Genomic DNA, 26,437 nt, shown 5'->3' with positions numbered 1-26,437 from the left:
TTAACCGACTGAGCCACCCAGGCGCCCCTAAATTTTACTTTAAATGCTAACTTAAATATTACTGTTAATACCATTAAAAATGAGAATTATTTTTTGATGTATCATTTGATATACTTCTTATTACTTTTGGGGAAATGATGCTGCATAGAAAGCTTAATTTTTCCTTTTCTTTCTGTTTTTCCTATAATGGCTTCCATTTGTTACATCTTAGCATATGGAGGACCACATTGTATAGTCCTTCGTGCTCTTCACTGTACTTCTTGGGGTTGTACCATTCTCACAGACAGTGAAGTGATTGGCATGTCCTGTGGCTCTCTGTGCCAGGCACTGTGTACTGCCCCTTATGCATAATTTAATCCATAACAGTCCTATAAAATAGGTCGTGTTATCATCCCTACCTTCCAAATGAAGGAATGGAGAGTGTCTTGGAGAGATGGGAGTTGGTTAACTTTCCTAAGGTCACATAGCAGGTAAATGGCAGAGCTGGAGATCTGCCTCTAGGGCTTTTAATCACACAATGCATTTATAGCAAGCTTATTTCAACCTTTGCATTCTCCTCAAAAGGTACTGTAGGGTTTTTTGCCCCCCCCACATTTAGTAAAAACATCCAGGCACTGATTGTGTAGGTCTTAAAGATTCCAGGTAAATAATTCTTGTGTATTTTATTTTAGGTTAATGGGAAAGGTTCCTTATGGTGTGTTGATCCAGAATATAAACCCAACCTTATGCAGGCACTGAAGAAGCAACCTTTTTCCTCAGCATTAACATTCTACACCCCTCCTGCATCTCCACAAAGGTACAGGATCTTCCATAAAGTGTCATTGGTGATTTATAAGATTTTATTGTGTGAGATACAAAAACTTAACAAAGTTGTAAGGTTTTCTGTGTGGTTTTTTTTATTGTATGGAGACCAATATATGGGGTAAGACATTAGCCTAAGGCATTTTCACTTATATCTAACTTTTTGTTATTAGGAAATAGGATATTTGATAGGTAAGAACATAAATTCTGGAAAATACACCCTACTGGGTATGTAAAGAAAGTTATAATATGATTCTAGGTACAAAAGGTTTAAATTATTTTAATTGTCTGCAATACAAATGCATACTAAAGACAAGACAAATTAAAAGTATATACAAACTTTCTAAAGTAAGGTGATTTGTTTGTCACTGTAACAGTTTTATATGTATATTTATATTTCTTTTCTATTTGAAGTTTGGTTTTCTTTCACACCACATTTAATATTTTGAAAATTATGTTCAGAGTCTCAAATTTTAAAATGTCTGACAAGCCGAATAATGCTTTGAGTTTTTTTATTCATTTCGTTTTTGCTGGTGAATATAATTGTAATGTATTTCCTTGGGTTTTGTTTTCAAACTCAGTGACTCCTATTGATATTATAGCTTTCCCATTTAAGTCAAAGCTGAAAATGGTACCTCAAATCTGGTTTTGTTTCCTTTTCCTAAAGAATCTGTTTTTTTTTAATTCTATTATGTACATTCATTTGAATTGAAAATGCCAGACTTTGTTGAGTTACTTTTGAGGGTAGCCTAACAATGGTTAATTTCTTTTTTGGAAAATTTTAAAAGCTTTTTAATAAAAGACTAAATGGAAAATTTCAAATATACACAAAAGGAGGGAGAAAGCTACAATTAATCAGTATTTAATGCAATGTTTAATTTCTTGAACTATTATTAATTAACTTTTAGAGACCTTGTTGTACCCAAAATACAGAAAAAAATTAGTAAGGCTAAAGTTGCAATCAGTAATATATTTATATACTCATTGAGATTTTAAGTTTATTTACTATACTAGTAGATTAGAAGGATTATTGTCACAAGAATTATTGAGTAGTTTGTCTGTATGAAATGAAACCTAGAAAAGAAGTCACCAGAGTTTATAGCCTTGTTTGGAACTTGGTATCTTCTTTATTAGTTAATGTTGGTGCTTATTTGGGACTTAGTATCTTCTCTTTATTAGTTAATGTTGGTGCTTATGAGGTATACTAGTTAAAAAAATTAATTTGGAAACTAATGGTGAGTTCTGCTTTTGGTCATTTGTGTGTGTTATTTAGCTCTGCTTTTTTTTAAATTAAAGATTAAATGAGAGAATTGACACTCTACCATCAAATATCCACTTTACTGTGCCTTTGATATGTTGCATTTTCATGTTTGTACTTTTTAGCTTTATCATATGTTTAGATGTTAAATAAAAATGATTTGTGGTTTAAAAACAAATACATAAATGACACCATAAAGATTCTAATTTTTTACTTTAAAACATTATCTTAATATTTTTAGAAACATTTTCTTTTTCATTGTTGGCAAAATGATGGTTCCATCTGATACGCCTTTGTTTAGCCCTTTCATGTCATAATTGGTGAGTTGAGGAAGACAATGAAATAAAGTGTATGTGAAACTGTGAATAGAAAATACACTTATAATTTACTTAGCAAAACAGATATTTTTTTTGAGAGAGGGAGAGAGAGAGAGAGAGAGAGAAGCAGGCTACATGCAGAGTCTAATGTAGGGCTCAGTCTCATAACAGTGAGATCTTGACCTGAGCCAAAATCAGGAGTTGGACACTTAACCAAGTGAGCCACCCAGGCACCCCAGCAAAACAGATTTTTTTATGCTATCACAAATTCCAAAGAACAGGAATAGTGTGTCCCCGAAATGCTTTAATTTTTGGAATTAAAAAAGCCCAAACTGCTGGTGTTTTTATGAATATAGCAAGATTAGTTTGATATTGATATTTATTAATAAAATCAGGAACCATACAGTTCTATTTACACATTTGTTTTGATAAATGCTTTCATTTCTGTGGTAACACCTATATTAATATCATCAAACTTAAGCATCCAATACAAAACCAAATAGTAACTATTATGTATTATCTATTGTTACAGGCATTTTAAATGCATTATTATTATTTAATCATCACAGCAACCCTGTGTGGGAGGTTTAATTATTCCTATTTTACAGATGAAGAAACTAAGAAATTAATTATTTTGCCTAAGAACATCCAAATAGTTGTGATTTAATCTTGGATCTAATGCTCTTTCTGCTTTGGCAGACTCTTCCTAAACTGAATAGTATTAGCAAAGAAAACAAGGTAAAAATAGTTTGTGTTTTTTATTGTATAAATTAGTTGTATTTGTGACTAAGTTCTATAAAAAGTGAAATAAAGATTTTTATAAGCATATTTGTCTTATCTCTATTTTTCAGTGGCTCTTTATCACCTCACTTCTTAAGCTCTGTACTCAAGCAGAACCAGGTGCGAACCCTCAAAGGTATGTGAAAGAACATTATTTTAAATCCGAAAAACTCAGGTCAAAAATAAGGATTTTTTTTTTTTCTAACCATAAAAGTATATTATATGCTTGTTGTAGAAGAGTTGGAAAATAAAAACACTTATAAAAAAGAAACTAAAACTTACTCTTTATTCTATTGTCAACATTTTGTTTTAATTACTTTGGTTCTTTGTTTGCCCTTATATATGAGTAGATATGTATGTATGCATGCACACACATACACACATACTTTTTCTCCAAATGCTAGGCTCATACTGTGTATACTGTTGTATTTCTCTTTTTTTCATTTCCTTTTATGTATATTTTTTCTTGAAAATAGGAAAATAGGATAAGCACTGGATGTTGTATGGAAACCAATTTGCCAATAAATTTCATATTAAAGGGAGGGAGGGAGGGAGGAAGGAAAATACAAAAATACTTTGCAGGGTGCCTGAGTGTCTCCATCAATTAAGTGTCTGACTTTGGATCAGGTCATGATCTCAAGGTCCGTGGGTTTGAATCCCCTGTTGGGCTCTGTGCTGACAGCTCAGAGCCTAGAGCCTGTTTCAGATCCTGTGTCTCCCTCTCTCTCTGCCTCTCCCCTCCTCCCTTTCTGTCTCTCTCTCTCTTTCTGTCTCAAAAAATAAGCATTTAAAAAAAAAAAGGAAAATGTTTCTTAGTCATACTATCAGTATTTTCAGGTCTGTCTTAGACTTCAAAAGAGGTGGCCTTTGGCCTTCGGGCCCTTGGCCTTTGCACCCTATCTGGCCCACCACCTATTTTGGTATAACCTGTGAGTTTATATTTGTAAATAATTGAAAAATAATAAAAATAATATTTCAAGGCATATGAAAATTTGTCACAAGAGCAGAGTTAAATAGTTGCCACAGAGATCTCTGTATTGTATCCTTGGTTTTTCCTCTTTGCTGGCAAAACCTAAATTATTTATTTGATTACCCTTTACAGAAAAAGTTTGCCAACCCCTGGATTAGAATACAGTTCAAAATTTTTTGTTTATAGGTTAAATGGAAAGAACTTTAAGAAGGTAACAAGTTAACTTACAGAATTTTGTAGATGACTTTTTAAAAGTATATCAAAATTCTGAGGTAGTAGTTTTTTCCTCTACTCATAGTTAATATTATAAATTAGTGATGTATTAACATAAGGTTTTCTAGCATTGTTGCTTTGGGGCCTAGAGACATTTCTATGACATTCAAAAACAGAAATCCTCAAACCAAAAGCCCTTCTGTGTATCAGACACATTTTGGCTCTTTGGAACTACACTAAACCAAGCCTAGGAAGCAGTGTGAAGATGGTCTGTAAAAATAAGGAAGGGAAAGAGTATGAAAAAGCTCAAGAGAACTCTGCATGGAAGTTACATGTTTGCTTCAGATAATGTTCTGACTTAACATAAGGCAAGTATCTGTTTTCTCATTCCCTGCATGGACAAATGTGCTTTCTCTTTACATGTAGGCATTGCTAAAACTGCATCTTTTTATTATCTCAATAAGTTCTGACCTTTAGTCTTTCAAGCTCAGTTCATATGCAAATTTTGAGAACATTTTCTTTGTGAATTCTGGGTTTATTTAGAATCTCTTCTTGCTCTTATGCCATCCCATCCTAATTCTGCTTCTTCCTTTGGGGAGCAGACACTTCCACAATTTTCTCTTGCTAGTTTTAGCCAGTTTTTCATAACTGGAACATAGGCACTTCTCTTTCATCTAACGACTTATACATATGGTTCATCATCTCTTCAGTGCTGCTAACAGCTTACTTCCCTCCATTTCTATACTGGTGAGTCTTAGGCCTGGTAATAATGGACTTGGTGGGAAGAGTGCTTGGTGTTCTAGGTTGAAACAAATTCAGGTCTGTCCTGGAATAGAATGTACAGTTCTTATGAGTTTTAAGAGGAAAACATAAGACCAAACAAAAACTTGAGAAAATCCATATATAAATCAGGTTGCTTTAGGGTAGTTTGATAGACTGTTGAGGAAATTTGCATTTTTTTCTATCTTGATATCATTTCTATGGAAAAGTTTGAAAAAACACAGTGGTAAAGGGACTAAACATTCAACTGTTTATTCTATAAGTAATTGTGGAATTCCCACATGGTGCCAAGCAATGTATGGGTGCTTTGAGATATGCAGAGTTGAAAGAGACCCAGGCCCTGCTCTGAAAAAGCATACAGTTTAATTGAAGAAGGTTGATAAGAATTATGCAGAGTACACTGGGACAAAAAGGAAGTGAGTGGCAAATTAAGCTTAGAGGTAGGTTAGGAAAGGCCTCTTAGAAAACAAAGTGTGGTGCTTGAGCCAGACCTGAAAAGTTGGGGGAATACTTGACCTTGTTGGAGGGTATCTGCTGGGAACCACAGGCTAATGAGTTTGGCTGAAGCCTAGGAGTATAAAAGAGGATTGGATAGCCTTGGTCCAGTAGCTGTAGATGTGATCACTTAGCATGGGCAAGGCAAATGAAGAAGTTTAAGCAAGCATCAGCCAAATCAAGGAGAACTTACTTAGAGTAAGGAGTTTGAACTCCTTCCTATAATTATAACATTAGTTAGCACTGAGTTCCTTACTATGATGCTTTGAATGTGTCATCTCATTTAATCCTTCCAACTCTGAGGTATTGTTACTTCCTTTTACAAATACAGAGATTGAAGTTTGAAGAGAGTAAGTAACTTTCTCAAGGCCACACGACTAGTAAATGGCATACAAAGAACTCAGAAACTCTGATTTCAGAACCTGCACTCCTACCATATATGAGGTGCCTTAGTTGCTGCTGAAGGGCTTTAAAGAATCAGGCAACATTGTCAGTATTGTGTTTTGTAAAGATCACTTTGGTGTCATTGAGTTCCAGTATTAGAATCCAATATTATATTCATCTATCACTTCATAGAATCATCTTTACTAATAATTATATTATAGCTACCTTTAAAATAAGTAAGAGCAACAGAAGAACTTATTTAGGCATAGGAATTTGAGAAACAGTCACTGTCATCCAGAGTAGGTGCAGTAGTTTGTTTAAAGTATCTCTTGCTCACCTTTCAATGGCTAATTTTATGTGCCAATATTTATGTTTACAGGATTGTATAACGGGGCAGGAGACATAAGAATCTCATACTGAGATCTCAAAACCTTTTTTTCTCAGTATTTTGGTTTGGTGTGGGTTTGGAATAAATTCATCCACTTAAATATTGAGCACACTTATGTACTAGGTACCAAGGATACATTAGTGAACAAAGACGACAAAAATGGAACTCACATTCTAGTTAGTAAGTTTTAGTATTTCTACTTAAGCACTAGTATACTACAAGAAAATACAAACTTTAGGCAGTTAATGATGATATTATGGGCTAAGTGCAAATCTAAGGGCAAATTTAAGGTTGCAAATCAGCATAATTTGTATCTTAATAGAAATGAAAGTAAACCAGTGGCCCAAGCAGCTTAAAGTATCAGCAATTTATCAAAATTGCTCTCCTCTATTAAAGAATCACAAGAGACAACTTCTCTGGATGCTCTTTAAATATGTATATTAGTTTTGATAGAGGCAATAAGTCCTTATAGTTATTACTGAGCTTGTAAACATTTAAATTCTGCCTCTTTTGTTCTCATAGCATTCCTTAAGCAAATGAATTGAGAATCAGATAACAGAAATGTGTTAGTCTGTTAGAACAGAAATGTGTTATAACCCTCACTTTGGGGCATGTTGGTGGCTCAGTTGGTTAAGCGTCCGACTCTTGGTTTCAGCTCAGGTCATGATCTCCTGGTTCATGAGTTTGAGCGCCACGTTGGGCTCTGCACTCGCGGTGTGGAGTCTGCTTGGGATTCTCTCTCTCCCTCTCTCTCAAAAACCCTCACTTTCACATAGCTGAACCTAGTGTCTTTTAATTTTTTTCTGAATGATCGTTCATAATTTCCCAGCATCAAACCTAATGAAATATAAGCCAGGACATACAAATTAACACTTACCATGGAAATTTATTTGAACCAGTTGTTAAATCAGTAGCAGGTTGGGGCGCCTGGGTGGCGCAGTCGGTTAAGCGTCCGACTTCAGCCAGGTCACGATCTCGCGGTCCGTGAGTTCGAGCCCCGCGTCAGGCTCTGGGCTGATGGCTCAGAGCCTGGAGCCTGTTTCCGATTCTGTGTCTCCCTCTCTCTCTGCCCCTCCCCCGTTCATGCTATGTCTCTCTCTGTCCCAAAAATAAATAAAAAACGTTGGAAAAAAAAAATTAAAAAAAAAAAAATCAGTAGCAGGTTTTGAACTCCAGTCAGAACTATGAAGGAAAAAAGAAATAATAAGACTTTGAACTAAGTTTTTGTTGTTTTTTTTTTTAATCACTATTTGGATAGCTCTCATGACTAATGACAAATGACTTTCAACTAGAAGTTAATTATTTGCTTAATCTAAATAGTGCCAGAAAATATAAACAAAAGACCTTATAGGAGCACCAGATTTTTATTCTTTATGAACTGGACATGTTAGATAACCTAGCTAATAGTATGTTTTTTTAAAACACAGAGCTACCTTTTAAATAGTGTGAAGTATTGTCGGTGAAAAAGTAACATTGTGAAGTGTTTTTAATTGTGACAATAAGTAAGTCTTCAGTTTAATGTTAATAGCAAAACAGATTGGGTACTCCAAGTTAAAATTGTAAAGTTTTTGTAAAATTTGTAAAGTGTTTTTGTTGTTTTTGTTCCAAGAATGTACCTTGGACAAATCATTGATAATCAGGTATTCTTGATTACTGAGTGTTTTGGGTCATTTCTCTTGCAGTTAGACTTTTTTTTCCAGAATTAATTGGCAAGGCATTATGGTAAGCACACTTACAAATGTTCTAAACCAAGCAAATCAGATACAGATAAAATCCTTTTGCAAAGAAGTTTTTGGTTTCATAAAGTTAATTTCATGTGGGAGAGTTCAAATTAATTTGGCTGTAATTTATACAAGAAATAAATGTATTTAAGGAACACATTTCCTGTCCTACTGTACAGAAATAATACCTAGTTTTGTTATCATTTTTAAATATTTGGAAACTGAGAAAAGAAATGTGGTGTTAATGCAATTTTCTTATGTTGTCAGGATAAGCCTCATCAATTTTCTTTATTTTAGGTATTATATTTCAGAAATATGACTCCTTGAATTCTAATGGAAGTTTACTATGGGAGATTAAGCTAGAGATACACTAATTTTTTTTGATAAGATTTTACAGGTAGTTCATTTATAAGATTATAAATGTCCTAAAATTGTTTCCTCATCATAATGTATTTCAGTGCTAGATTCTCCCTCACCACCACCTCCCCCTTCCCCGCCTCTTTTTAATAAAATTGGAAATGAGATAGACCTTTTTTTTATTAAAAGAAAAATTATTTCATGTAGCAGGAATCTCTCTGTAGGGCTTTTGCATAGTGCCATTCAAGATGTGCCCTGCCCAAGGACATCTGGCTGAGACAGTAAGTGGGGTCTGAAATTCAACCCACACTCCAGTCTTCAAGCTGTGTGCCTTCATACAGGGAAGCATTCACCTGGAGGCAGAGTTGCTTTTTTCCAGTTCACACAGAGATACAATATGGGCTAGAGTCTGCACTTTTTTTTCTTCAGGGACATGTTAGAATACTGAGCTCTATCAAATTGTAGTCAGGTCTCATTTTAAGAGACGAGAATTGAGAGATCTTTGTTTTGCTATCCTTTTGGCTATGATATGGGAATTACTGATTAAAATTTTTTTTTTACTCAGTGTTTTTTCTGTCTTGAAATACTTTTCCCTCAGATATCTAAATGGCTTCTTTTTCTCATCTCCCGGAGATCTTTGCTCAACTGTTGCCTCTTGTTGAGACCTTCTCTAACCTCTGTTTTTAAAATTGCAACCACCTTTCTCAACACTCTCTATCTCCCTTTCCTCTTAATTTTTCTCCCTAGTGTTTATCACCTTGTGACATACTGTGTTTTAATTATTCCTTTGTGTTCTGAGAGGTTAGGGATTTTCCTGTTTTGTTTTTTTGCTGTGTTCCCACAACCTGGAATGATGTCTGGCTCATAACAGGGCACTCAACTTATTGAGTGAATAACAGAATAGAGAATTTCCAGTATCTTCTGTAAATTTCTGCAGAATCCTACTCTAGTCATGGATACTTAGTAAGTATTAAGGATTGATGATAGAGTACAGATTGAAGGCCTGGATTCTAGAAATAGACTATTGAGGTTCGTCCCATCTTTATCATTCCTAGAACCCCTCTGTGTCTTTTTCTTTTTTCTTTTTTTCTTCATTTTTAAGATGGAAATATACTAATAGTGCCCACATTATAAAGTTGGGAGAATGAGATGAGTTACTAATGCCTAGAGCATGCTAAGCCCATTGATATCGTTAGTTAGTAATTTGGTGGTAGGTAGTAGCTTAATCTAAAGAAAGGAGGATAAAGAGGTCTTATACTTTATTATTTACACATTTATCAAGGACCTACTATTGTTACAGGCATTGTGGAATATGGAGGGTAAGATGGGTTCCTACCTTAAGCTGGCAGTCTAACTGGGGAGGCGTTCATATAGAGACTTGTGTTTCACAAAGTCACAGTTTATTCAAGGGGAAAGAACTACAGTATTGTGTGCTCCCTTGTAACAACCATCTTCTGATTTACCTAAGTCTGTTTGGTAAAGTCCATAACAATAACCTTTTCTGCCTTCACTAAGTTTATAGTCAGGTTGGGGAGAAGACAAGTCAATACCTTTATGACCTTATTATCTAGAATAACTCTATAATTAGATATTACAAATAAAATGGAAAACTTTGGGTTAACAAAAGTTTTCTGACTTTGAGGTAGAAATGGGAAGTTTCAAATCCAAATCTTATTTTAAACATCCTTTATAATTTAAAATTTCTAAATATTTTCTAACTTTTTCTTCATGTTTAGATTGTATCATTTCACTTTTCTTTAATTATAGTTATTCAGAATAATAGATCACCAAGATGGAGAGGAACTTTCAGTAGAAAAGTAGATATGAGAGCATAATGACTTTATCTGGACTAGACCTGCTGATTTTCTCAACCTTTTAAAGCCTATTTTTCTTATGGAATATCTATAATTATTTTTGCCCTCATACGTATTATACAAATCTATAGTACTTGTAGGCTCATATATAATGATTAAAAACATTACTAATACTTTTGTGCCAGCAATAATTATTCATTTAGCATTTGTAGATTCACATGATCTAGACTGACCAAGTACATATACTTTTAACTCCTGTAACTAGCATGCAATTAATGCAGTACTTCATAACTGCACATATGCACAGGTCAGGATATTTTTTAAATGCTAAAAAGTAATGTCTTTGTGTACATTTTCGGTTAATTACAGTTGACCTTTGAACAATGTGGAGATTAGGGGTGCTGACCTCTGCCTCCTTCCTCAATGCAGTTGAAAATCCATGTATAACTTGATTTCCTAAAAATTTAACTACTAATAGTCTACTGTTGACTGGAAGCCTTACTGATACATAAACAGTCGATGAACACGTATTTTGTGTGTTATGAGTTATTACTGTCTTATAGTAAAGTAAGCTAGAGGAAAGAAAAAGTTATTAAAATCATAAAGAATTTTATGATCTCTAGTACCTTGCATTTGTCCTTCATTCAATACTGTTCATAAAACTGTTCATAATTTTAAGTGAACAAAAACAAATTGCAGAATAATGTGTCTCATTTTGTTTATTGTGTATGTGTATGTGTGTGTGTATTTAAGCAAAAGAATATGCACCACATCTGAATTTTGGTTACCTTTGCAAATTCTTAAAATAGCTTCTCTTTTATAAAGAACATTAATATTGTTACTGGTTTCCTTTTTCAGAATCTGATATTGATGCTGCCACTGCAATGATGCTTTTAAATACTTCTATAGAACAAGGAATTTTAGAATGTAAGCAAACCTGTTTTTCTTCTTAAAATACATTTTTGTGAGTGCTTTTTCAAATGTAATTTAGAATGCAAAGTATTTAAATGTTATAGGCAAAATTGTTTTTTTCCAACTAAATTATGTTTTCATCTGAATTACTTTGTCTTATCATATTTTAATTAATTTATGTGAGCAAATTATGAGATTGAGTTTAATATTGTGATAGATCTTTTTTACATGGACCAAGAAATGAAGAAATTAACAGCATGTATAAAAATTAAACTTGAGGATTTAAAAGTAAAAATGAAAGCCGTAGATAAGAAAATATAGGAAGGTATATTTATAACCTAGAAATAGGAAAACCCTTGAGATACAAGTGCAAAATCCATAAAAGAAAATGTGAGTAAATTTAACTAAATGTCAAAATTTTGAATGGGGCTCCTGGGTGGCTCAGTCAGTTAAGCAGCCAACTTTGGCTCAGGTCATGATCTCGCGGTCCATGAGTTCGAGCCCCGCGTCAGGCTCTGTGCTGACAGCTTGGAGCCTGGAGCCTGCTTTGCATTCTGTGACTCCCTCTCTAGCCCTCCCCTGTTTGCGCTCTGTCTCTCTCTGTCTTTCAAAAATGAATAAATGTTAAAAAAAAAAAAAAATTAAAAAAAAAATTGAAGTTCTGACAACAAAAGATACCTGTAAGAAAAGTCACCCAAGCAAAACACTGAGAGAACATTTTTTTTTACTATGTATATAACAAAGGGTTAATATTGAGTATATGTATATAAAAGGATTCTACAAGTAAGAAGTAAAAAACCCAACAGAAAAGCCAAGAAAATAATATGAATTAGGTAAGTCTCAAAGAAGGAAATAAAGTGGACAATACACATTTGAAAAGATAAACAACTTGTCTAAAAGTCAGGGAAATGCAAAATGCAACAATATTGGTATACTACTTTCTTGTCCATGATAATATCAGGTGTTAATTGTAGGAACTGGATATTGTCACACACTGTAGGATGTAAATTCATAAAACCATTTTAGAGGACAGTTTGAAAATACCAATCACAAATGCCAATCAAAACCACAGATCTCATACCAGAATGTCTAGTACCAAAAAGATAAGAACTAACAAGTATTGATGAGAATGTAGAGAAAAGGGAACCTACTGTTGGTGGGAATGCAAATTGGTACAGCCACTATGGAAAACGGTATGGAGGTTCCTCAAAGACCTAAAAATAGGGGTGCCTAGGTGGCCCAGTTGGCTGAGCGTTCTACTCTTGATTTCAGCTAAGGTCATGATCATGCAGTTCCTGAGATTGAGCCCTGCGTCGGACTCTGTGCTGACTGTGTAGAGCCTGCCTTGGATTCTCTCTCTCTGTCCCTTCCCTGGTCTCTCTTGGTCTCTCAAAATAAATAAACAAACACTAAAAAAAACCAAAAAACTAAAACCATACTATCCAGTAATTCCACTTCTGGGTATTTACCCAAAGAAAACAAAAATGCTAACTCTAAAAGATATGTGCATCCCTGTGTTTATTGTAGCATTATTTTCATAGCCAAAATAAGGAAGCAACTTGTGTCCATCAATACAAGAACGGATAAAGATGTGATAGATATATACAATGAAATGTTACCCACCTATAAAAAAGAATGAAATCTTGCCATTCTTGACAACCTAAAGGAACCTAGAGGGCTTTATGTTAAGTGAAATAAGCCAGACAGAAAGACAGATTCCATATGATTTCATTTATATGTGGAATCTAAAAAACAAACAAGTGAACAAACAAAAAACAAACACACTTATAAATACAGAGAACAAACCGGTGGTTGCCAGAGAGAAGGAGGGTGGGGGGATGGATGAAATTAATTGAGGGAGTTAAGAAGTTTCAAATTTCCAGTTATAAAATAAATAAGAGAGGAGTGAAAAGTACAGCATAGAGAATATAGTCAATAATGTATTAACTTTCTATAGGTGACTACACTTATAGTGAGCATTATGGAATGTATAGAATTGTCAAATCACTATGTTGTACTCCTAAAACTAATATTGTGTGTCAACTATAATACTTCAATTAAAAAAATACTAATAATAACTTGAAATGCGTGTATTCTCTTACTTAACAGTTCTGTTTCTTAGTATCCTAGAAAAATATTTGCATATGTGTAAGAAAAAGCATCAGAAGGATTTTCATTGCAGTTCTTCATAGTGGTGAAAAATTGGGAAAACCTAAATATCAAGGAAATGGTTAGCTAAATAGTGTGATATATTCTTATTGAGACATTCTGTACAAGCAGCTCAAAATAATTATATTTTTGATGGAAAGGTCAAGACATTTCATTAAGTGATTTTAAAATGTTTCAAATTAGGGGCACCTGGGTGGCTCAGTCAGTTAAACATCTGACTTCGTCTCAGGTCATGATCTCCCAGTTCATGAGTTCGAGCCCCGCATTGGGCTCTGTGCTGACAGCTCAGAGCCTGGAGCCTGCTTCTGAATCTGCATCTCTCTCTCTCTCTCTCTCTCTCTCTCTCTCTCTCTCTCTCTCTCTCTCTCTCTGTGTGTGTGTGTGTGTGTGTGTGTGCTCCCCACCCCGCTCATGCTCTTGCTCTCGCTCTATCAAAAATAAATAAACATTAAAAAATTGTATAAAATAAAATGTTTCAACTTAATACCTACAGGATGATATGGTCTGCATAAAAAAAGAAACAAGCAAACAAAAACCTATAAAACATTACTAACTTAAACCACTTACTATTCAGGAATGGTACAGTAGTTTAAATGGCCTGTTCTTGCAATCAAATGCATTTGACCTATATCGATAGATGTTTTCTTTACAACAGGTGAGAAGCCTCTTCCTCTTAAAACAGCAATGCAAAAAAAGAGGAATTACAGCAATGCATTCGGTCATCCCAGTACTGTGCGACTGCAAGAGAGTCACTCTTTAGCCACGAGCATTGATCCAAAAGAAGACCACAATTACAGTGCAAGTAGCATGGCAGCACAGCGCTGTGCATCCAGGTCTAGCGTGTCTTCTCTGTCCTCTGTGGATGAGTCATATGAATTTATCCCAAAGAGTAGCCATGTGGGAAGTGATGGCAGTGAAGGATTTCACAGTGAAGAAGATACAGATGTTGATTATGAAGATGATCCTCTTGGAGACAGTGGCTATGCGTCACAGGCTTGTGCTGATACCTCTGATAAAGGGCAGCCAGGCAAAAAGATGCGTAAACAGTTATGTCAAGAAATTGATGAGGAGCTCAAAGAGGCAGCTGGATCTCTGCTCCACCTTGCTGGAATTCGTACCTGTCTGGGTTCCCTAATAAGTACTGCAAAGACACAAAATCAAAAGCAGCGGAGAAAATAGAAATACTTATTAGTGTGAAATTATTTTAAAGTGTGGCAATACTCTTCTACTTAATTCTTTATAAGGGATATCAAAGCCATAATGGACTTCTTTTGTTTGAGGGTTGGGAGGGGTGCTAATTGTTTATTTCAAAATGTTTGTTTTAATTTCTATTAAATAATTGCTGTTAGGAACATGCCCAATCATAGATACGATGCCAAGTCCTAAAAGCATAATTTTTGTGATAAGTGTCTCCAAGATTTGGAAATTTTTGTATAAGAAAATCCACAACCTCTGTCTTAAAACTTGAAGGAAAAATCTTTTATTTTGTTAATATGTTAAAGTGGGAGAATTGGCAACTCTGTGACTTTTTTTCATTTTCTTTTCCAATCTGTAATTAACTGTAGTTGCTGATCCAGCTAAAATTTTTGCTGATGTCTTTCTCATGTACTTCTCTCTGGACACATGCAGTCCAGTAGAATGAGATTTGGAATTTTTTTTTTTTGGTCTTAATTTTGGTTTTTAATTACTTTTTGTTGAAGCATGGACAAAGTTGAGTATAAATTGGAAAAGGTCCTAGATGTCTAGAAGGTTTCTTTTGTTTACATAGGCAGAAAGTACAGCAAAGAGTTCTGAGATTTAGAAAAGGCAGGTTTGTGGCATAATTTCATCTAAGAACACTCCAATTCCTATTACAGTGTTATCTTTGATTTCTTTTTTTTACCTCTCAAATATTGCATAACATTTATTGGGGCCTTTTGTTTGTTCCCAAAGTGCTTTGTAACCATTGTTTGACTTTTAGCCACTAGCTATATTTGTTGAGTAGAAACAATCCAATGAGAGGATATAGCCATAAAGTGTGTTATGGAGTTAACACTCATTTTGACACACTTTTTGCAATAAGAGTATCTTTTATTTGCTTGTTAAGTGGAGTGCATTCTGAGAATTTTGTAGTAGGAATGGAGTGTAATCTAATATAAACATTTTGAATAGTTACTACATATGTCGTCATAAATAAAGGTAGTAGATCCTTTAGGAAAAAACTTCTCTCCAGGGTTTGTATGAATTAAATTTGTATGTATTCGTAATTGAAATTGAAAGGATTTAACAAAACTGTAGAGACAGTGTACATTCAGGGGTTTTAAAATTTATACAAAATTAATCTTATACAGTACATCTTTTGGGGGAGACCGTATAATACATATTATGTGCCATTTATTCCATGCTAAAAGATTTTATATTGCTGTTCCAAATGTGCATTGACTAAGGCATTTTAAGTATTTGATCAAATCTGCTTCTACAAGACATTTTTTTCATATCATTTTTATAGTTTATATATTATTTAGAAAGAACACAAGATACTAATAAAACTAAACTTTATTATATATATTTTTTTACAGTGGTGGAAGCAACTTTCCAAAAGTTCAATTTATCTCATGATACATACATTCTGTTTTATAACAATGACCTTGTTTTCACTTTCTGATAATTTCATATACATGTACACACACACACACACATACATACATACGTACACAGATAGGCTCATGATTTGGGATGGTTACTTTCGGCTATTTCTATGACTAAAGCATTTTCTTGGATTTGCGTGTGTGTGTGTGTGTGTGTGTGTGTGTGTGTGTGTGTGTGTGTGTTTTAAGAGACAAATATTTTTATTTTAACTTGTAAGTTTTATTTGGGCAAAACTGTCAAATGAGAAGCCTAATGAAAACATCTTTTTCAGTCAGCAAAACTTTAAGCCAGGGATAACAACATTACTATTATCTGTCCTGTTTCCATGTTAATTGTAATTGAACCTGGATAGCCACATTAATAGAATTGGTGCTGTTGAAATACAGTAATTTTTTAATTTGTTAATAACAAAAAATAGTCCTCAAGTATGCAGGATGAGATATTTGCAGTTTTTGTTCTTCATATATGTCACATCTACAGAAAATGGCTAATTCAAGTTACCACCTTTTACTGTAGACAATGAATATAACACACAAAAAATGCTTTACACAGTATAAATAGTACACAGATTATCAATATCATTCTAACAATATCTTGAAACTGTTCTGCATAGACCTTAGTAACAGTGTTTCAGTGATCTGGTTCCAGTTTATTGTGTCCTACTGAAATTCTGTACCACAGATAATCTCTCTGGTTCCTGTCCATTTGTAATTACTCTTCGAAAGCAGAGGAAAATGATCTAAGGAGGGGGAGAGTTGAGTTATCCCTACTTTAAGAGGGATCTTCGGAATTATTTTGGCTTAATATAAATAACAGTAATACTTTAAACTTGATTTTCTCTCCCTCTTCATGTGCTCTTCCTGCAAATTTAAAAGTTAAATTTAACTTCACTAGCAAGGACAATAAACACTTTTGTACTACAAGTGAATAGGAAGAAGTCACACAATATTTTACACTTAATTCTTAAACAGAATTCATTGCATCACTCCATTTGCTGATTTACCAAGACAGTTATTTTAAAGAGAAAGTACCTTTTTAATTATGGTTCTTCCATTATTACTTTCATAGGTATTATGATCCCTTTCCTCAGATGTGTTGAGATAAAAACATGGCTAATCACCACCCAATTAAAGAAAATAATTTCCAGTCCTATGTACTAGAAATTATATTTCTAATATATTCATAAGAAATTTTACTGTAATAGCAAAAATTTGGCAATTTCAGAGAGATTATATATGTTCCAGCATACTTTAAGACTGTGAATTAAGCTAACATTATTTGCCTTATATTGATATAAATTGTTACAACCAATTCCCATTTATAATAGATTTCTAGTAAAAGTTTTGACTCAGCACAATTAATCTTCATCCTTCACATCCCAAATAGAATCAGTGTTTCTTGAATATAGATTTTTGAAATTTATTTGTGCAATATATTATTAAATTCATTAATATTTTATTTTACCTTTCAGATTCAGAGAAAGAAAACATTACTTGTATTCATGGAAAGAATTATTGGTGGATCATCTCCTTGTTCCACCTTTGAGTCTTTCCTTTCCTCCCTATAGCCAGCATGACTTCTCTTAACTTAGATCCCCTTGTATATAATAAGGTTTAGAATATAAATTTTCTTCTGCTACTTTCCGAGGCATTATGTAAAGGGTTCATAGGAGGCGGTCAGTTAAATATATGTTAGGACGAATTCAAAGCTAGAGAAAGTGTTAAGGAGGGAATGTGTGTGTCTTGGTAGATCAGGAGGCCTTTCCCAGCAATTTAAGCAACAGATGTGAATACTTCACAAAGCTGTAAAGACTTTTGTCTTAAATACTACAGTAAGTTAACAACCTTTTGTGAAGACTATAGCATTTAATTCAGAAACTTTGAGGCTTTCTGGTTTACATATACTTTATAGTTTATTTTGTTGTTGTTAGTTCAAAATGTGTAAGCTTTGATTTAAACAAAGTTTACTTCACTATGTTAATGATGTACTCAAAATATTTATTGAAAGACAAATTTAGAGTATTTTAATGTTCTACCTGCCATCATTTTCTTAAAGCACATTTTTTTTTTTGCATTTAACTGCCAGTGCCATTATCAAATTTGTTTTTAAAATTGTTGTACATTTCTTATTAAACTAAGTGCTTAATTTTAAAGTATTATGTTGCCATCCTATAGTGTATAAAAATGTATAATTGCCAATTCAGTGTAACTATTATTTATTTTTCAATGAAAGTATAAGAATGCTTTCTCATTCAAGAAATTTGAGTTATTGAACTGATTTCCTTATCCTCTTTTCTAATGTAGCATAAAAACTGCCTTGAGTTTGAGTTATAACTGCCAGTAGATGACCAGTCACAAATGAACCACTTCTCAGTTGCCAGTCTTTGCTCATATTAAAAGCAACTTAACAGATGTTTAGTTTTTGTATCTAATCTCTGATTATTAAAATGTTTATAAAGTTTATTTTTACCAAAGAGATGCAATTCATTATGATAAAGTATTGCAGAATAAACCTTGTTTTATAACATTTTTGCTTTCTCTGTTCTTTAGGGGTGGGTAGTGTAGTTGTAAGTGGTCATACTTCTGCATACACACACCCTTTCCATTTTGGTGTTATAAAGTTGAAGGTCATACAAATGAAAAATAAAATTTCAAATTCAGAATTTTTAAGTCTTTTTTTTTTCTAGTGTTACAGGCCATCTTAATCATTTTGAAAGCCAAAATAGTGTTAATTAAATTATTCCCTCCCTGGGGTGCCTGGGTGGTTCAATCAGTTTAGGTTAAGCACCTGACACTTGATTTCAGCTCAGATCATGATCTCAAGGTTTGTGAGATAGAGCCCTTAGCTCAGACCCTGCTTTGGATTCTCTCTCTACCCCTCCCCCACTCTGGCACATATACATACTCTCTCAAAAACAAATAAACTTAAAAAAAATTATTCACTTCCTGAAATTGAACTTCTTTTCCTATACATATGCATATGTATGAGATAGCTTGAAAAATAGGAAAAATTGAGTAGAATGTGAAATTATTAAGATTATTTCTAAGTCCAGTAGCGTTATGGAGTGCCTGGGTGGCTCATTCAGTTAAGCATCCGACTTCGGCTCAGATCACGATCTCACAGTTTGAGAGGTCAAGCCCTGCATCAGGCTCTCTGCTGTCTGCTCTGTCTCCCTCTCTCAGCCACTTCCCCACTCTCTCTCTCTCTCTCAAAGCTAACTAAAACATTAAAAAATATATATAAATACAGTAGTGTTACTTCAACAATACCCAGTAATGCCATGTGTTAAAAAATTGGGCATCCATTATAAAATGAAGCAATCTACAACCAACATCTTAATTTTAATCCCCCTAACCCCTGCTTCCCTTTGAAGTTCTGTGCTAGTAATTTAAATGGTATTATCTATGTAGAGTTTTTTATTTAAAATGAGTTGAGACAGCCATATTGATTTTAAACTACCATGATCTCTAAGCCCTCCCTCCTTTCAAAGCATCTCTGATACACAAAATCACTTACAAAGCATAGCCATTTGGGAGCCAAGTATTTGTTCCCTAAGACCTTTATTCTCACTGTTGCATTAATCTTTGAGCTCATAGTAGTTCTGAAGGGGGAAGAAATATTTACACACCATTTTTAGAAAAATAACTTCCTAAAATATGGGTTAAAACACATTTAGTCTTTTCCTCAAGAACTTCGGGACATACTAATTTTTTAATTGGAAATAGAGGTTGCAAAAGTTGTGCAAAAACTTAGATGTGAAACTGTTGGAAATCTTTAAGAATGAAAATAATTATTAATCTTAGTAATAGCGTTATTCATGAATTTTTTAAAAGTATATTTATTTTGAGAAAGAGTGCACGTGTATGCACAGTTGAGTGGGGGAACGGCAGAGAGAGATAGAGAGAATCCCAAGCAGGCTCCTCCCTGTCAGCCTCTTAGAGCCCAGCATGAGGCTTGATCTCACAAATTGATCATGATCTGAGCCAAAATCAAAAGTTGGGCTCTTAACCAACTGAGCTACCCAGGTGTACCTGCTTCATGAAATTTTAAATAGACGACTGTTTAGAAGCTGTCACCTGAAAATTAAAATAGCCATGTGCTGCACAGAGAATGTAACACTTGTGTTTAAGAATAGCTTGTGTTCCAAAAGTTTGTTTACAAATATATTCTTGGAAAAGTAGAGGTGTTTTTAAGTGAACTGCAGGCAAGTTATGAAGGCTTATTTACTTCATAATGTAATGGATAAACAATAATCCCTTCTTAACAAAGTGATTCTTACACAAAATGTTTGTGTAAGTGGATTTACTTCCATTATAGATATTCCACAACCTTGAGATTTAGGCTCAAGTAAATACTTATAAATCAATCTAGTGGAGAAATTTTAATAAAAATGGAAACTAGGAATTGGACAGAAAGGAGATATTGTAGAGAATATTAACTTAAGGAAGATGTTAGAACCCAAAGCAAAATTGTTGCCTAATGGTTGAGAATTCTTAAGTAGAGACTGCAGCCAGCATAAAGTACTCTGCTCTGCAGTTTAGCTAAATGTATATGATAATCTTGTATATCAGGAAAGGAACTGAAAAAAAAAAAAAACTCCACTTAGATTTATCAGTGCATTAATCCTGAGCACTGAGCTTTAAGTGTTGGATATACAATACGCACTAAGAAAGAAAAATAGATAATCCCTCTCAAAAATGTGAATGCAATTGTGAATTGAGATAATTGCCATGAAAGAAAAGGCTAGGGGGCTATGAAAACAATATTTAGTCTGGTGTTTTAGGGGAGGCTACTCTGAAGAACGTGATTTAAGCTGAGATCTGAAAGAAACAGGTATTGGGACTGAAAGCATAGCATATTGTTCTCGGCAAGGGCAACAGCAGTCACAAATCCCTGTGATAGAAAACATGAAATTTTGGGTGAACTAAAAGGCTTGTGTGGCTACAAAGCAAAACAGTTGGTGCCAGGTCTTGCAAAGCCATGTATGTCAAGGATTTGGGCTTTTAACAATTGTAGGGAAGGGGTGCCTGGGTGGCTCAGTCAGCTCAGGTCATTAACTCAGGGGGTTCGTGAGTTTGAGTCCAGCATCCAGCTCACTGCTGTCAGCGCAGAGCCCTCTTTGGATCCTCTGCCTCCCTCTCTCCACCCCTGCCCCACTCATGCGTGCACACTCTCTTTCTCTCTCTGTCTCTCATTCTCTTTTTCTCAAAAATAAGTAAACATTAAAAAAAAAAAAAAGACCTAAGGGAAGTCATTAAGGGTGTAGACCCTTTAAGAAATTACCCTGATACTTTGACTTGCAGCCATAATTGAGATACAGGTCCAGACTTAAGCTCTTCTGTAAGCAACTAGAAAACTGGACAAAATACATGAAACATTTTTTGACAAGACCAGTAAGAGTGATACATCTCTAGCCAGATTAACTAATGGGAAAAAAGGAGGACCCAAATCAGCAAAATCAGAAATGAAATGACACATAAGGACAGATCCTATAGATAATAACAAAACAAAAACAAAAGAATATCTAAGAACTTTATGCCAGAAAATTCGCCAATTGAGATGAAATTTAAAAACTTAAATCAAGAAGAAGTAGAAATCTGAATAACTTTGTGCCTATGTGTAATTGAATTAATAACTATTAGTAATTAAAGCCTTACAACAAGATGCAATTCCAAAAGCACAACCTGTGAAAGAGAAAAACTGGTAAGTTGGACTTGGTTGAAATTAAAAATTTATGCTCTGTGAAGGTTACTATTAGGAGAATGGAAAGACAAGTCACAGCCTGGGAGAAAATATTTGCAAAACATATAAAGAACTGGTGTCAAAAATACATACAAAAAAAAAAACCTTAAAAATCAGTAATAAGAAAAAACCAATTTAAAAATGAGCAAAATATCCAGACACTTTATCAAAGAAGATAAACAGATGGCATAAAAGCATATGCAAAGACTCTCAACATCATGTCATTAGGGAAACGGAAATTAGGACATTAAGATACCACTGCACACCTATGAAGATGGCTAAAATCCAAAACACTGGCACCACCAAATGCTGGCAAGAATGTGGAGCAAGTCTCACTCATTGCTGCTGGGAATGCAAAGTAGTGACACTATGGAAGAAAGGTTGGTGGTTTCTTACAAACTAAACATATTCTTATGTATGAGCCAGCAAGCATGCTCCTTGGTATTTACCCAAATGAGCTGAAAACACGTCCACACAAAAACCTGTGTGCAATTCTTATGCAAAACTTATTCATAATTATCAAAACTTAGAAGCAACCTAGAATTCCTTCAATATGTGAATGGATAAACTGTAGTATATCTCCATATATCTATATAAACAATAGTAATATCCATACAATGGAATATTATTCAGCTGTAAAAAGAAATGAGCTATTAACATTTCTCCAAAGAAGATATACAAATGGACAACAAGCACATGAAAAGGTGCTAAACATCACTAATTATTAGGTAAATTCGAATCAAAACCACAATGAGATACCACCTCACACTCATTAGTTAGGATGGTTACTATTTTAAAAAAATGGGCACCTGGGAGGTTCAGTCGGTTGAGCGGCTGACTCTTGATTTCGGCTCAGGTTATGATCTCACGGTCATGGGGTTGAGCCCTGCATCTGGCTCTGTGCTGAGTGTGGGGCCTGCTTAGGATTCTCTGTCAGTCAATCTCTCTCTCTCTCTCTCTCTCTCTCTCTCTCTCTCTCTCTCTCTCCCCCTCTCCCTCTACCTCTTCCCCTCTCCCCCTCCTTCTTCCTCTCCTTCTCCCTTTCCCTCTCCCTTCTCCCCTCTCCTCACATTCTGTCTCTAAAATTAAAACTTAAAAATTAAAAGAAAAAAGTAACAAGTGTTGACAAGGCCATGGAAAAATTGGACCCCTTGTACACTGTTGGTAGAAATAAAATGGTGCAGCTACTATGGAAAGTATATGGAAGTTCCTAAAGAAGTTAAAAATATAATTACCATATGATCCAGCAATTGTGTTTCCAGGCATATACCTGAAAGAATTAAAAGCAAGGTCTCAACATATTTGTACATCCATGTTCTTCATCACAGCATTATTCACAATAGTAAAAAGGGAAACAGCTCAGGTGTCCACTGACAGATGAATAGCTAAATAAAATGTGGCAGTACACATACAATGACATACTATTCAGTCTTAAAAAGGAAGTTTTGACACATGTTAATACACAGATGAAGCTTGAGGATATTATGCTAAGTGAAATAAACAAGTCATAAGAAAACACATACTATATGATTCCACTCCAGTGAGTTACCTGCAGTCATCTAATGATAGAAAGTGAAAGGGTGGTTGCCAGGGGCTGTAGGAAGAGGGAAATGGGGAGTTGTTGTTTACCGAGCATGGAGTTTGAGTTTTGCGAGATGAAAAGAGTTCTAGAGATTGGTTGCACAACAACGCGAACATACTTACTACAACTAGAAACAAAAAAAGAAGAAGAAATGAGCTATCAAGCCACACACAGACATGGAAGAATATTAAATGCATATTGCTAAATAAAAAGAAGCCAATCTGAAAAAGCAACATACTATGATTCCTGGAAAAAGTAAAATTATGGAGACAGTGTTAAGACCAGTGGTTGCCAGGGTTTCAGAGGGAGGCAGAGACGAATAGGTGGAGCACAGAGGATTTTTAGGGCAGTGAAACTACTCTGTATGTTACTGTAATGGTGGATGCATGTCATTATACATGTACCAAAACCCACAGAATGTACAAGATAAAGAGTGACCCCTTAATGTGAATTATGGATTTTAGTTAATAATAACATATTAATGTCGGCAGTCGTAATAAATGTACACCCTAATGTAAGATGTCCGTAATAGAAGAAACTTGGGGTAGGGGAAAATAGGGCTGAAAGCAAGTGTATCAGGACTCTCTGTACTTTCTGCTTAACTTCTCTCTAACCTAAAACTGCTCTAAAAAGTAAAGTCTATTAATTAAAAACAAAGCAAAACAAAAAACAAAACAAAACAAGAAAACTGCCAGCTGCAAGAACTCCTGGTGGCCAAAGCTGGAACAATGTAAGCAACAAAATAAAATAGTATTGGCTTACAACCCAAAGTATAAAATAAATCGCCACGAGTACACATTGTTATACATAATGATTGAATAAATAAATGAGGGAGAAGAGACCAATGTCCCATACAGAAGAATTCCAAATAAATTGTTCAGATACTCCACCCTAAAGGAGGGGGAGCTTGACTTTCCTTGTCCTAAGTGGAGGCTACACATAGTGACTTTTCTCACAGTTCTGGAGGCTAGAAGCTCAAGATCAAGGTGTTGGCAGGTTTCGGTTTCTCCTGAGACTTCTCTCTTTGGCTTGCAGAAGGCTGTCTTGCTGTGCCCTCACGTGGCCTTCCTTTGTGTATGTGCATCCCTGACATCTCTCTTGTGCCTCTTTTTTGTCCAAGTTGGTGCTTCTAACAAGGACACAGGTCACATTGGATTAGGACCCGCTCCAAATGGCCTCATTTTAACTTAATTTCCTCTTAAAAGTTCTATCTCCAAATACAGTCACATTCTGAGATAGTGGGGTTTAGGACTTCAAGATACAAATTTGGGAGAGGGGGCTTACAGATCAGCCCATAACACTCAGCAATTTCCCTCTTAGGTATTTACCAGGAGAAATGAAAGATCTGTTTCCGAATGTTCATAGCAGTAATATTCAAGACGGCTCCAAAATTGAAACAATTTAAATGCCTATCAACAGATGAATAAATGCATTGCGGTAAATTCATAGAATTGAGCACTACTCAGGAAGTAAAATGAAACATACTGCTGATACTAGTAACAACGTATAAGAAACCAGTCTCTAAAAAAATGTTTTTAATGTTTATTTATTTTTGAGGGAGAGAACAGGAGAGAGTATGGGAGGGGCAGAGAGAGAGGGAGACACAGAATCTGAAAGCAGGCTCCAGGCTCTGAGCTGCCAGCACAGAGCCCGATGGGGCGTTCAAACTCACAAACCACAAGATCATGACCTGAGCAGAAGTCGGACGCTTAGCTGACTGAGCCACCCAGGAGCCCTGAAATGAAACCAGTCTTTAAAGAATACACACCATGTGATTCCACTTACATGAAATTTTGGAAAAGACATACCGACCGAATCTATAGGAACAGAAGGCAGATCAGTTGACTGCCCAGGTGTGGGAGGTGTGTGTGTGTGTGTGTGTGTGTGTGTGTGTGTGTGTGTGTGTGTGTGGAGGTGGGTGAGGGCTAAGAACCATACAAATACAGAGGAGAGAAAAGCTCCTTGGTATTCTAATTTCTTTTTTTCATAACAAAAATAATTTGTCGTGTTTGAACTGCAGAAAGAGTGAGATAATAAAAATGTGTTAGTAAGCAACAGATGAGAAGTTGAAATACATTCAACAGCTTGTGAGAGTTGAATGAAAAACCTTGAAGTCAGACAGATGGCTCCCACATAGACTCTGAGATGGACTGGGGAGAAAGAAATATTAAAACAGTTTCTGGGGAGGGTTGGGTGGGTGTGAGGGACCAGTTACTAGAAGTTCAATGGCTTTTTTAAAAAATTACATGACAAACAACCTGACGCTGATTTAGTAATCTGTGATGGGTCTCATCTGGAATATTCTACCTACTACTTATTGATGATTTTCTACCTGACAGCATGGTGAGCACTAAGCCAAGCATTTAGATGTTATTTGTTATCTTACTTAATCTTCACATCAACTCTTTGAGGTTAATGAGGTAAATGTTACATTTATAGATGAAGAAATCCACACTAGATGAGCTTAGATTGCCTGTATTTACACGAGCTAGTAAATGGTCAAAAAACAAGTCTGAGTCCTAAATGTGTGCCTGCATTCCCAGGCTCTAGTACCTTTAGGTTACAGGAATATGCAGGCACAAGAAGAAAGTTTAACCTTTTATTCATTTATTCCACAAATCTTCACTGAGCACTTGTGAAAGGCCCATCACTGGGCTAGGCCCTGGTGGTTTGGCAGTGGACGAAACAGACAAAGTCTCTGCCCTCGAGGACCTTACGTTCTCGTGGGAGAAGGCTGACAAAATAAAAATTGGAAATTAAATGTCAGAAGTGTAAGTGCTATGAAGAAAACTAAAGTGAGGAAGGGAAAGGAGAGGGGTGACAGTCACTACTTTAGAAAGAGTGGACAGGGAGGAACATTCATCCAGGTAGTCTTGAGCAGGGATTAGACTGACTGCAGGAGTGAGACCTACAAATACCCAGAGGAAAGGCCTTTCAGGCAGGGAACGGGGAAGGCTGCAGAGAAGGTAGACGCTGTAACCCTGCGATGTTTTTACAGCCTCAGCAAGAGGAATCACTACTGTGCCTGTAACATCGTGTGCAAAGGGAGGGCTGGAGGAGATAATCTGAGAAGTGTCAAGATGCCGGGGCCCATGTCAGGCAGGCTCTGCGAGTGCCATGGTAAGA

The 26,437-nt window shown here is 35.1% G+C and overlaps 1 protein-coding gene and 1 long non-coding RNA gene across 5 annotated transcripts in view; both read left to right on the top strand.

Annotated features, from left to right (window-relative positions):
• Positions 1–26,395, top strand: part of FOXN2 (forkhead box N2) — a 74,693-nt gene extending 48,298 nt beyond the window's left edge. For 3 of the 4 annotated variants that reach the window (XM_058684172.1, XM_058684171.1, XM_058684173.1), the window contains exons 3-6: positions 672–796; positions 3,228–3,292; positions 11,137–11,205; positions 14,015–18,513. In XM_058684172.1, the coding sequence (XP_058540155.1) occupies positions 672–796; positions 3,228–3,292; positions 11,137–11,205; positions 14,015–14,538 (783 nt within the window). In that variant the 3' untranslated portion in view covers positions 14,539–18,513. Of the gene's footprint in view, positions 1–671; positions 797–3,227; positions 3,293–11,136; positions 11,206–14,014; positions 18,514–26,309 lie in introns of those variants that run through there. The other variant, XM_058684174.1, reaches the window with a different exon arrangement.
• On the top strand, positions 3,305–8,913 carry LOC131485123 (uncharacterized). The gene is made up of 2 exons (XR_009248650.1): positions 3,305–7,303; positions 7,549–8,913. It is a non-coding gene; the product is annotated as an uncharacterized LOC131485123 (long non-coding RNA).
• Positions 26,396–26,437: the final 42 nt, after the last annotated feature.

This window comes from Neofelis nebulosa, chromosome 9 (assembly GCF_028018385.1).
Source record: "Neofelis nebulosa isolate mNeoNeb1 chromosome 9, mNeoNeb1.pri, whole genome shotgun sequence".
NCBI lineage: Eukaryota > Metazoa > Chordata > Mammalia > Carnivora > Felidae > Neofelis > Neofelis nebulosa.
Note: the sequence above shows the minus strand (reverse complement) of the source record. Positions and strands in the feature narration are given on the sequence as shown.